The sequence below is a fragment of the Archocentrus centrarchus genome, chromosome 7 (assembly GCF_007364275.1).
Source record: "Archocentrus centrarchus isolate MPI-CPG fArcCen1 chromosome 7, fArcCen1, whole genome shotgun sequence".
Classification (NCBI taxonomy): domain Eukaryota; kingdom Metazoa; phylum Chordata; class Actinopteri; order Cichliformes; family Cichlidae; genus Archocentrus; species Archocentrus centrarchus.
Window position 1 is genome coordinate 23,005,981 of NC_044352.1, and position 13,202 is coordinate 23,019,182.

The 13,202-nt window shown below is 40.9% G+C and overlaps 1 protein-coding gene across 1 annotated transcript in view; it reads right to left on the bottom strand.

Annotated features, from left to right (window-relative positions):
- cntn3a.2 (contactin 3a, tandem duplicate 2) overlaps nucleotides 1–13,202 on the bottom strand; it is a 52,553-nt gene that overhangs the window by 32,826 nt on the left and 6,525 nt on the right. The window contains exons 2-3 of the mRNA XM_030733502.1: nucleotides 3,819–3,956; nucleotides 2,941–3,076 (exon numbers count right to left, since the gene is read on the bottom strand). Of these exons, the coding sequence (XP_030589362.1) occupies nucleotides 2,941–3,076; nucleotides 3,819–3,873 (191 nt within the window). The 5' untranslated portion in view covers nucleotides 3,874–3,956. The remainder of the gene's footprint in view (nucleotides 1–2,940; nucleotides 3,077–3,818; nucleotides 3,957–13,202) is intronic.

The following is a 13,202-nucleotide window of genomic DNA, read 5'->3' on the forward strand; positions in this document are numbered from 1 at the left end:
ATCTGTGCAACTCAGAACCCACTGCATGGGACATTTGCATTCGCACATGCACCTCCATCAGGTAATATCTCGAAAAGTTGAGGGCTCATATCCCAATCTGTTCAAGCATCTGTGGGATGCCTGATCCAATAAGAGCTCTTAACCCACTGGACCTCAAGGATCTGCTACCAATGTGCTAAACTCAGAGGTCCTGAATCCATGCACAAAAAGGTCAGTGCAGTTTTGATGCACCTAAGCAATAGTAGGCTGGTGGTCTTAATGGGTGATCAGTAGACGTTTGTCATGCTACACAGTGAATTTGTGACTGAACTGATACCTCTCTGCCTCAAATATTTGCACAGTACTGTATAGGATTGCTTACACAGAATGCAGACTGGCAGATCAATTTGCTTTCAGGTCTATGCCGTTTGTGTATGTGGACCACCTGGAAAGGCGAGTGTGGTTGTTTATTAGATACCAGAGCCTGATTGACAGCTTTCCCACTATATTAAACAAAAACAAAGAGCAAGCACCCAAATACATTTTTTTAAACTAATGGAATATGACTCTTCATGAACCATTTTTGCTGCAGAAACAAAGCAATAAACAGGACAGAAACTTGAAGTGGCTGGAAAAACGGCCCACTGGTTTCAGAGACATCAAAAAACTTGAGGCAAAATATCTCTTTTACCAAGAAAACAAAACATATAAGAAATAGTTGTGTGGAAAGACACAGATAAACAAGATGAAAAAGTCACTGGAGAAGGAAAGGCAAAGCAAGACTACAAATACCCTGATGCCAGACACCACATGACATCCTAACAAGTCCCGTGCCCATGCTCTGAGAGGTCCGAGCTGCTTTGATGGGATGAGGCAGACCTATGCAAGTTTAGGCAGGTGATTTTAATGTCTGTATGTAATGAGGTTAACCCTGTTACTCTCAGGCCTTACGATGAATACCTAAAGGGTTGGATTGACTAGCAATACATGACTGTGTGTGCAGGTGTCTGTGTCCACTCTTGCATTCAGCTCTTAATCCCTCAGCCACCGTTTTCACCTCTTTTTGACCTGCTCTGAAGTGCCTCTGCTGTTCAATGGTGCCATGAACACAGGGCAGGTGATTGAATGGCAACTGGAAAACTGAATTACTCTGCTTGAAACTCATTTTGTGAACACATGTTGTCTGACCACAGAGAAATTCAAGCATTTTGGATGATCTTGCAGTTTAGAGAAACGGGCTTCAAACCTCAGGTCAAGTAAAGGGTAGACGAGTCACCTTCTGTTTACGTTTAGGACACTCACACAGCACACAGCAACTTTTATGGCCTGCAGCGGCAAAGATGCTCTCCTATAGAAGATCTGATTTTCTCCCGCAAGTTTAAAGCCGCTACTGTGTGCATACCATGAAAGCCTCATATCTCTGTGAGTGACAGGACTGGCAGAGGAAAGGGAAAAAGGGTAAAAGAGAAAAAGGGGGTTGGGAGAGAGCAGTGCGAGCCTATTTACACTTCAAGAGAGAAGCCAGAGAGGTGGTGAGGGCATGCAGAGCCTAGCACAGCCAGCTTGACAAGACACCCCGTTAAACATACTCATCTCACCTTTAATCAGTACATGGAAATACCTGGTCTTAGGTGGGGAATGTGAAAAGCCTGAAATAATGAATGTACATACTCCACACCACTATCATTCATTTCATCTGTGCTGGCTGTGCTGCAGTAATTCCAGCGTTGAACGCCAAAGACGCTTGTAATCAATGTGTGTTGATGCCAACCGGTGTCTAGCAACCTGCATCGGCCTCATTGTGTTTTATAAGAGGAGACGATCATTAAGATGCTACACATGTGTCACTAAGATACTATCTGGTGAGACAAGAGGCAGATTGGTGATGTGTTAGTCAATATGAATTAGTAAAGCCATAATGACACTGCTGCACAGAGTGTCTATGTGCATTTCAGTCTAATTTGGTGAAAATTAATAGAAAGGTAAGCGGTGTGCTTTTCCACATGAAAACTATAATCAAAATTGGCTTTGCAAGAATGGAAAGCTGCAAGCAGGCAGTAGTATAAAAAAGGCTGGTATTTTTTTTTATTGTAAAAATTCACTGAGAATATCCAGATAAGTACATCACTTTTTTCTTCTCCTCTTCTTCTTTTTTCCATTTAGATTGCGATCATGTCTCGACGCAGCTTTTATGTTTGCTCAACTAATCATTTACATTAAACAAGCTCCTTTTTTGATGTTGACAGTTGAGAAAATACTGTTAGTGATGAAAGTGAAAAAGGGAAAAAGTGCAAGTTACTGCTTATAAGGTGGAGATACAGTCTGCCTATTTTATTTTAAGCATAAAAAAAGCAATATAGTAATGATAATATGCTTATTGAACTACAGTTCAGTCAGGACTCTGGATCTTTACTGCTATCGGTTTATATTTGAATGCTCTGTTCTGGCATCTCCCTTCCATGTGTGTGTGTATATATATATATATATATATATATATATATATAAGCAGGAGCTAACACAGAAGAGAGACACCACAGACAGGACATTTATTAAGTCACATACAGCACAAAAAGAAGCGATTGGGGTGGAGCTGGGTTGCAAAGCAACTTCAAGGTGCAAATGTGCAGGAGGAGGCAAACGTGGGTGGGCTAAAGCAGCTTGAAGAGCATGCCCTACCATTGAATGTATGGAAGAGTATCAGCTGAACCATCAGCTGATGTGGGCAAGCACTGAGATCAGCTGAGCAGCTCGAATCATGGCTGAGCCTGACTTTGCGCCCTGCTTGAACTAACCCTATGTTTGATTTTTTATGCTGCATGACTGAAACTCAAAAAGATCATGCAAATCATTATTTCTAAATCAGACTTGTTTTAATAACCCAAAAAAACAACATTTTAAAACCTGCAACAAGTAGCTGCCACTTATTTCTTAACACCTACACACACGTTAATGCGCTCTTACCTGTACTGAGGAGGTGGCGTTCCCTTTGCGTCACAAGTCAGAGTAGCTTCTTCTTCTATGGAGTCAATGGGAATGAACAAGTCACCTGGCTCCATTCTCCATCTCGGACCATGGAAAGACCCACTGTCCAGACAATCTGTCAGAGACACAGTTACAGCTTGAGTCAGGACTTCATTATTCCTGGATTTATTTTAGATGGAAAAGTGTCACAGAGAGGCTCTTTAAACCACCTGCAAACAAATAGATTAAAAGAAATGAACAGCTCACAGTGTGCCACAGCACCAGGATACAATTTCTGTCACTTTAAAAGTGTCATTGCTCCAGCATTAAAAAAAAAAATCTATTTTTATAAAAACCCAAGAAAACCTTATTTTTTAATCATTTATAAACAAAACTTTGAAATGGTTAATCAAGTACTGAGAATAGCTTTTTGCTTGTGCTTAGTAAATACAAATTCTGCGGTGACTATTATTAATGCAAAATAATTCTCAGCAGAAGTGAAACTTTTGCTCTCTTTTTTGCGCTACTTAAAATTTTACACTAAGTGCCAAGGAAAAGAGTTTAAAGAAAAGGAGAAAGCCTCACCATAAGGTTACAATCACAGCAGAGTGATGACGGAGACTGAGAGCATTGTGTCTGGATTGTGAGTGGAAGCCAATACTGCAGAGTGCTCCTATAAACCTGAGCCATCATCCTCTCTGACACTATTTTTGTCTCATTCTGCAGTTGTAAATGTCCAAACGTGAACACACACACACACACACACACACACACACACACACACACACACACACACACACACACACACACACACACACACACACACACACACACACACACAGAGAAAACCCCATCACTCAGACAAGAAGGTGGTTTACCTGTCAAACAGTCGATGATTGATAACAGTAGAAGCTGTTTCCATGGCAACGTCATCTTTGGCAGCCAGGGGTAAATGAGACTTTCATCCAATAAGCTTTGAAATGGCACTTGTGTTCACCGAGAGTGGGGAGCTTGACCTATTGAAACGAGAATTGTAAGTTGTAAATTACCAAACTCCAACATTACCAACATAACATCTTTTAATCACCTATCAAGTGAAGACAGAAAAAAAGTGTTCGGATTTTTGTCAGTGGAAATATAATGACTATAAAACTGGAGGAACAGTTCGGTGCCGGACAGCTCTCGTTTCGTCTGTCCGGTCTCACATCTCTAATCAGCAATGATCCAGGCAATGTCACTTTGCGCCCTGTAGTGTGGCCAACTTGAACCCAGAGATGTCTGAGGGTGATACCAGAGGCATATGGGAGGAAGTCCATGCCAATCTATTAGGGGAGCAACCAACGCCTAAGCTCATCCTTCACTTGGACGGATTCACTCTCTGGCTGCCTGAGGAGACTTGGACCTGGGAATTGGGTGCCATCCAATCAATTAGATTCACCCACAGCAGCATGTGTCTTCCCACATGCTGGGGTGAATCAAGACAGCCTGATGAGGAAGCCATTCCACCCAGGTCCATAATCAAGGGCAAGAGTCTGACTGCTTGTAGCATGTGTTGCAAATTGCGATGCACGCGCTTCTTGCAGGAGGAGACTGAGCGCGTAATGATGCAATTACAAAATGTCAAACATACACAATGAACAGCAGGCAATAACACAGCAAATAAGGGAGCAGATATACAAGTGTGCAGCGTATAGGAAGATTTTGTGTATATTATCCTGCACATGCATAAAGGGAAGTGTATGAATACGCTGGTCTGAAAATACAAGTTTCTTCAAGAGGTGTTGCAGACATATTAAGGGCAAGGGCAGATAATAACATCAATCTGCTAAATGTCACACAACCCACACACACCTACACACCAAAGTTGCTTTTTCACTATGTACAACACATGTAACAGCCAGCCTACACACACACACACACACACACACACACACACACACACACACACACACACACACACACACACACACACACACACGCACACACACACACACACACACACACACACACACACACACACACACACACTCACTTTCCATTTAGAAGACATAAGCTGTGATGTGCGGCTCATTTGCGGTCTAATCCCAAGGCGAGTCTGGTTCAGAGTGCTACTTATGGAGGGTCTAATTGTTTGTTAGCTGCCTGCATGTCAAATCAGACACGTGGGGGTCTCAGCCAAGATTTTCTTTCCTACCTTTCATGTTTGCTCTGTATCCCCCCCCTTAAAGTCTGCTAAATTGGATTGGTATGCCTCCTCTCTAGAAGAGTCCTGCATGCCTTACCTCAGTAATAGGGTAATAGGCCCACAGTGTACAAAGTGCTGGCATCTCAAGAATGAGAACTGGTGTGTGAAAGGTACCGTGCATATTACAGTACTGTCAACTTTGCATGTTATGGTTTGCATTTGCAGTGGGGTTTTGTCAGGGATGGCACCGAGTTACATGTGTTCCTTATTTATTTAATTTTATACACATCCAATAAATAATTTAAAAAATGCAAATTGTTAAATTAGAGAATTACATCAGTGTAACACACACTGTATAGGATTGTCCATATAGATGCGGAAACACACACACACACACACACACACACACACACACACACACACACACACACACACACACACACACACACAAGCACACACTCACACTGCTTGCACTAATGGTGCTAACATGATGATGATAGAAGGTGGTGAGAAAGCTTTAGGGGGTGAATCACTCTCAATCAAGGAGGGTACTTTCTGGAACCAATACACCACTGGCTTAACTGACACTTTAAAAAAATGTATAAACACATATCTACCACCTACATCACACTCTGCCCGCATCCAAGTAACATGCTGACTGAACAAACAGCCCAGCTGGAAGAGTAGGAGTGTACTTAGTTTGAAGGCCTGAGCTGCATTCATCACAGAGTGTTCAGCTGACATTGTGGCATTAAAGTATGCATTTACCTGGTGAATGCTGAAAGGCAGAAACAGTGTGTGTGAATGTGTGTGTGCGTTTGTGCACCTTTTGCACTCAGTGTATCACATAAAGGATAAAATTGTTGATACTATAAAGGTTTTTTTTTGGTTTTTTTTAATTAAAATATAGTCAGAAGAACCTCCGTAATTACACGTTTCTTACTTTTGTTTCTTTTACTTGCCAATGCAAGATTACACACCGTGACTGCAAATCCACCCCAAGGCTCATTCAGCCCTAAAATGTATTGGTCTTTGGCCTGTAGGTTAGCTCTATTTCATGGGGTGAACTGCAGTGTGTGGCACCACACCAGGTAAGTACCACAGGAGCAGTTAGGGGCTGAAATGCCAGGCTGTGACTAACTGCATCCCTACATCACTTTGACAAAGAAAGGAAGGCATGGTTGAGCCAACTCCTTAATAAAAAACAAACAAAAGTCCCCCCCTTTTTTTTTCTGGACGTCTCCTCAAAATCAGACTGCTCAGTGTGCAGGAATTGGCTGCAGTTGGGAGGTCACGTCACGTTGCTCGAGTCTAAAACAAACAATTATTATCAAATAAATGGAATTAGGACTGGAAGGTGCAGTTCGGAAGAGCAAAACAGGCCGACGTGATTGCAAAGCATGCCCGTCGCTATTTCTATAAATTATACACTGTTATCTTACCTGTTATCCCGAAATATCTTGAGACCAATAGGAACCCAATTCAGTCCTCACGGATAAAATGACAAACTGATCCTCCATGGAAACCTCGTTAGAAGAATTTCGGTCACAATTGCAAGGTCGTTCATACAGGTGAAATTGAGCCGGTGGTCACTCACAGATAACGGGTAGCGCAGGAGACATAAACACACGCGTTTCATATCGCTGCTCTCCCCCTTCTCCTCCACTCCCCACAAAAAAATGGGAAAAAAAAAAAACACACACACACACACGCGCGCGCGCCCGCACAACACCCACGTTGTTTGCTGTGCTGAATCACATTTGCAACATCCACAGTTACGAGGCTTGACTCTCGCCCGTGTCTGCGCTCCGGCGCGAGTAAGTATGAAATTGGGCTTGAAAAGGAACCTTGCGAAGATGATTTATTGTGCGCATCAAGTCCGCTCTCCCCGTGAGGAAGGAGGAGTGGGCTGCACGGTGGAGAGAAGGTCGATAAAGCAGCCTGAACGTGCAGCGACGGGATGGGAAGGTGCGGAAGGGAGGAAGGCGCACCTGGCGGGGAACTGCGCCCCCCTGCGTCTATCTTTGGTAGCGTCCTCCTGGCACACATACGCAGCCTTCAGACGTTCGTTTACATTAGTTTAATTCTCCCTCAGTGCAACAGGCCTATTTCTATAGTGGTTGGAAGTGCCAGAGAAAACATCGTTTTTCTTGGATAAAGATTTAAAATGATCTACAGGGTTGTTAAAGTATTAGGAGGCTTATATCCATATATATATATAAATTATATTATTTGAAATTCTCTGACACCTATTTTCTCTGATAGCCTGTATAGCCATTAGGTCTAACACAAACACATATAAGACACGTGGAGATAATTTTCTGTTATAAGCTGTCCTTTTCTCATTGATTTTTAGGGGACGAGGATGAGTAAGAAAAATGTGGCGTCTCTCAAAAATCACAATTTTGTAGATTTTAAGAACAATTTGTAACAATATTTTATAGAAGCAGTGGGGTTGTTTATTTTTTGGGTTTTTTTTTTTTTTTTTGCCTTTTGGTACTGAACTCATAATCAGACTTTTCACTTTAAATTGTTGCTGCTAATTTATTCTATTATCTTTAATTTACATGCCTACATAAGGTATGAAAGTACATAAAAAAAGCTTTAATGTGGGGGATGATAAATAGATGAGATGGTCCTCAACCCATTAAACATGAAGCGAGGAGACACAGAGCTTCTGTTTAGAGGTAACATGGTACACCAGCCCCCCTAAACCACAATGAGACTGAAAGCAGGCAGGAGGTGCAACTTGTGTTTTTATGCTGATTAAACAAAGGAGGCGACAAAGTGTTAATTACTGAGCTTTAAGCATGTCAGTTCAGTTTTGGTGCTAAAAGAGCTTAAAAGCTGCGTGCTCTGTACTCAAGATGCTTCACATCTTTTCAGAAAGCGTTTTTCCAAAAAAAAGAAAGGCAAACTATTCGTTTAACAATGGCCAAAATAGAATATTTGTTCTCACTGAAAGTGCAGATATTGTGACATGTTATAATAGGGAGTGCACAGGTGCAGATAATAAAAAAATGGCTGGGTTTTACTTGTGTAGTTATTTTGCATCATGTTGGAGTGATTTATTGCAGTAGCACTTGGAAACGTTATTAGTTCCACCTGTGCTCACCCTGTCATTTGATTTTATAAGTTAATATAAAAAGAAAATCTTAATGCATCTAAATATAGACACAGTGTTTAATACCACAGAGACCCTCCGGGAAAGAGAATAATTACTTTGTCAAACACTGGGGAATAACCTGTAATTTTGCTATTTTACTCTGTAACATTGCAGGTTCGTCTAATAGGAATAACTCATCTGTTGCCTTTCCTCGGGTCTATTTCATTTTTAAAATTTTTTTCCTAGGAGGAGCTTTTTCACTTCCAAATCAAGGTCTACAGAGAGAAGATGGTGAATGAAATGGCTTTCAAGCAAATTTGTGATATTAGGCTGGCTAAATAAAACTGACTTCACAACTGAGTAAACTTCAAATGTTCAAAGACCCTAATAATGCTCTATTTACTGCTTCAATTTATAACTTATTTGTTTTGATTTGTTTTTTTCTTGATATTTTTTAAAAAGGGCTCTAACAGATTTCCTACCACCAGGGGGCATAAAGTGTTAAAAGAAAAAAAAAAGAAAAAGAAAGAAAATGTGTTCTGGTTTTCCTGGGTTTTGACTTTCTTTACCATTTACTTGTTTATTTCAACAAACTTCCATTTTATGTTAAACAGGCGGCATAAAGGTGGGTGGACTTGTGCAAGCTTTTGAGGTAGGAGTGGCTACCTGTCATAATATGTGGGGTTGGTGAGAGCCATTAGGACTCAAGTATACATGTACCAGAAAACCAATGTAATGAGCTGTAAGTGGCTGAAAACATGGCAGAGTGGGGTGTTCAAATTACTCCAAAATATGTCGATGCGGCTTCTCCTTTGTGTGCAGTTGGGGCATGCATGGAGGCCGAGTGACATCCCTCAAACTAGTTTCTGATGGGATGAGATTGGAGTGGTGTGGGTACAACTGAACCTTTTTTTTTCCCCACTGTACCACTCATGGCACAGAAAAAGCACCTGGTTGTCATGGAAATGTAATGGAGCCCCCTAACCTGTAGTTAAAAGCTATTAAAAACAATGTGATATTTCACCTGAGCTTTTGTCAAGTCACAGCATGGACAGCGTAGGTAAAATATAGAAAGTTTATCTCCAACGTCCTCAAACACACAACCTCCAATACACTATGAAGACCTGGAAGGAACACAGACTTCATAGACTATGGGCTGTAAAGATGGACACCTATGTAGACATTTTGAAGCCTCAAGATGGGCCTTTTCTTATTTTCAAACCTAATATTGCAAGCTGATTGAGAGAGCCCTGCACATTCCTGCCAACTGATCAATAATAAGATAGTCACACCTTAAATCATGCCAAGCTTAACTGTATAATTTACTCTAAATATAAACATCATTTACAGAACGAGCATCCTGTTGCACTGAAGAATACTTGAAAGTATCAACTAAGACTACAAGCTCCTTAGGAAAATGTTAACTGGGGTATTAAATCACTGAGAAGTGGAATAATGTTCTCACAGACCTTAATTTTGCAATCGTAGGAGTCACGCTGCTGGCACTTGTTCGTGGCCTGCATTGGCTTTTTTTTCTTCTCGAGGCTACGTCCATCTTTAAAATATAGTCTATCCCTCAGACACACAGGAGGGAAACACACATCTCCTCTAAGGAGAATGAAGGAGACGAACACAGACAACATGCTCACACGGGACAGAACAAGAGGCTGGATATTCTCCAGTCTCATACGCCAAAATGTATTCACTTATTTTTTATTATTTACATCATATTTTCATTGTGAGTTTCCAGTTTATTGTCATTATCACGTACATTAGATTCTAGCACCATTTAAAACCTCTGCTCTCGCTGCTCAACTCTCTAAAGTGCTTACCCACACAGAGTCGAAATCTTCCATCCATCCATCCATCCATCCATCCATCCATCCATCCATCCATCCATCCATCCATCCATCCATCCATCCACTCATCCATTTTTTTTTAGGTCAAAACAATCTTACCTGCATATATTAACAGACAGAATTCATAAGTCATGGTACAGAATACAAAATTCATTTGCAGCTACACTGATTTAAACAGTCTATAAGTTTTAACCTATAATTGCCCTTGGGCCACTGGTTAAATCCCAGCAGCCTTTGCTACTAGTTCTAAAACCAACCGACCTCTAAGAGGCATTTCTTGTTCACTGCCCCTTTGGAGGTTTTGCTTTTTTTTCATTCATTTTTTCCTTGGCTTTATCCAAATCTATGGATAAAATTAAAGTTTAAACTGTACAGATTATAAAGTCATCTGAAAAAAATTTTGAGCTGCAGGAAGAAAACTTATTTGACTATGATTCAAGTTTGTTTCACCAACTGAAAGAAATTGGGTTGTTGTAAGCGATGAATTGCAGAAGGCTGATGTTTCAGTGTTCTTGATAAGCATCCGCTGACAGCTTTGGTTCATTGTGAAAAGAAGTGTTTCCCATGACAAAGACTGCAGGGAAACTGCTTTCTCTTCCAGTTTCAGCTCTCTCGGCTTCTCTTTCTAGTCACACTCTCCCGCTCTTTCAGATAAACTTCCCTGCCTCTGTCAGTCTCTCTTTCTCTATCTGTCTGTGTCTTTCTCTCAGACAAAAACACTGAACCCCTCTTCCTTACCACCGTAATCAGGTTACCCTTTTAGACCTTACCATTCTTCCTCCCAAACACAAACACATGGGTCAATATCTCTGCTGAACTTCAGTGAAGTCGAACTATATTATTTAGGTCTCGTAGTTCCTCAGTTTAATAGGAACCCCATTAAACCTACATTGATCATCCTCATTTCAGGCTCAGGTTTCCTTAACATGGCCAGAACATCGTTAATAATGTTCCATACAGCAGCCATTTGACATTTCCTTTAATTAGGCCTGTAATTTATTCATGCACTTAATCCTAGGAGCTTGTTGTGAAAAGCTTCCTCAAGGAATATTTTATCCTGCTCCTCTGGAGGCCCGTGGATTAACCATCTTAATAGCAAAGCCCTAAAGGTATTACTTTCTTCTGTGTCTGTATGCATGTGTGTGTGCGTGTGTGCTCGCGCGCGTGCACTTGTGGTATGTGTGCGTATGATGGCAATGAGGATTGTGCCTTGAATGCATGTGTTAAGCTGCAAAAGTCATTAGGTCTTATTTCTCAACCATTCAGAAGACTCAGTAAACTCTCTCATATAACTCCTGTCTTGTCTAATTTTGCGCGAGAGCATAAAGAAAAGAGCAAACGGTTGCAAGATGTGTGCTTATCGCACAATGCAGCGACCCCCATGTTTAACCCAGTTTTTGCGGAGGAAAAACATCACTGCTTAATTTGCTCACTCTGCAGGTTGGTTAACAGACAGCGAAACACAGCAATTTCCCACAAAGTAGAGCAGGAAATCTCAAACACACGCACACACGCGCGCACACACACACACACACACACACACACACACACACACACACACACACACACACACACTTGAAATGGGATTTAAGATGTTAATTATGATGTTTCTTGATCATAGAACATTGCTCAAATCCTGACTGCACACCTGACAGAATTTCTTAAGGCTGTGAGGCGGAAATGCATGCATTCAGAGACTGGGAAGCAGAAGCTTGTATGAATGGGACACACACATACACAGACACACACATACAGAGGTAGAAATGGAAGGCAATTTGTCATTTGTAAATGGAATTTAATTTGACAATTTGTCATTTGTCGAGAGTGGAGGAAACACTATAGCCTACTTTATTATTTCATGAAAAATTTAACAGCTATTGCCGCAAATATGTAAACCTACATCATCTTCACCTTTTTATGTAATCATTTTTCATGAAAACCATAAATCGTCTTCCTTTTCTTTCACGCCCATTTCTTCTGTCGTGTAATACATCTGAACATAAAAACATCTCTCGCCCATATAGCAGTCAATCTAATACCACTTGGGTGTTTTCTTCACATCACTTTAACATATATCACACAGGCACTTGGGGGGGGGGTGTTCTCTCTTTCTCTGAGTGGATTTTCGTTGTTGTTTTCTTTCTTTCTTTCTTTCTTTTTTACATTTCTGGTAGCTTTGGTTCATTAGCTAGCTAGACTCCTTTCAACAGCTTGCATGGAAGACTAATTGGCCAGTATACCTTTTATTGCATACTGCAGTTACACGGCTGTGGAGGATCAAGAAGGGAAAGATCCACTTTGAGATAAATCCGCCTTTATTTCAATAAGAAATTCACTTGGCTTCAGAAGAGACCTGCAATTAGAAACCAGCTTGTGAGGTCTGACATGGGGTGCGCAGTAAAAAGGCAATGCATCTGTCTGTTTATGGAAATGCATGTGAAGGTAATTCATTTATTATAAATTCATCACCTTATGGTAAATTGTAGCCTTCTCCTATTTAACAAGAAGAAATACAATTTAATACACGTGGTAATAATGTAGATCAACATTTTGCACCAGTTAGTCCAGTAAGAGATACTGTGCACGATAATGTCTTTATTGTGTACCATAAATTACTGCTAATTGTACTAAACACTGCCTCATTGACAATATCAAAGTAACTCTCTAAAGTACAAATACTGATAATTGATGATGATAACTGATGTTTAGGAGCAGCTCTAAATTTTTGAGTTTGTGGGATATTTAGGTTTTCTCTACTTTTGTATTATGGTCCTGTATTGTTGGTTTTTGGCTTTCTGTTATTTCTTATAAATTTTGTTGTATAGTTTGTATCTAGTCTAACCTCCCTTATCTCGTCCTCTGTGATTTGTTCCAGCTGTGCTCCCACCTGTTTCGTTACCTCATGTGTGTATATATTGCCTCAGTCTTCCCTCGTCCTTTGTCATGTGCTCCCTCATGGTTGTGTGTTCCTCTGTTCCATGTTTGCCTGGAGGTTCTTCACGGACCAACATGGACCCAGCGTACTCTATTTTGCTGGAGTACAGTAAGGAACCAGATAGACTGTGTCGAATCCATGTTTGAAGTCCTCAGACTTGAAGACCATATCAGTCAG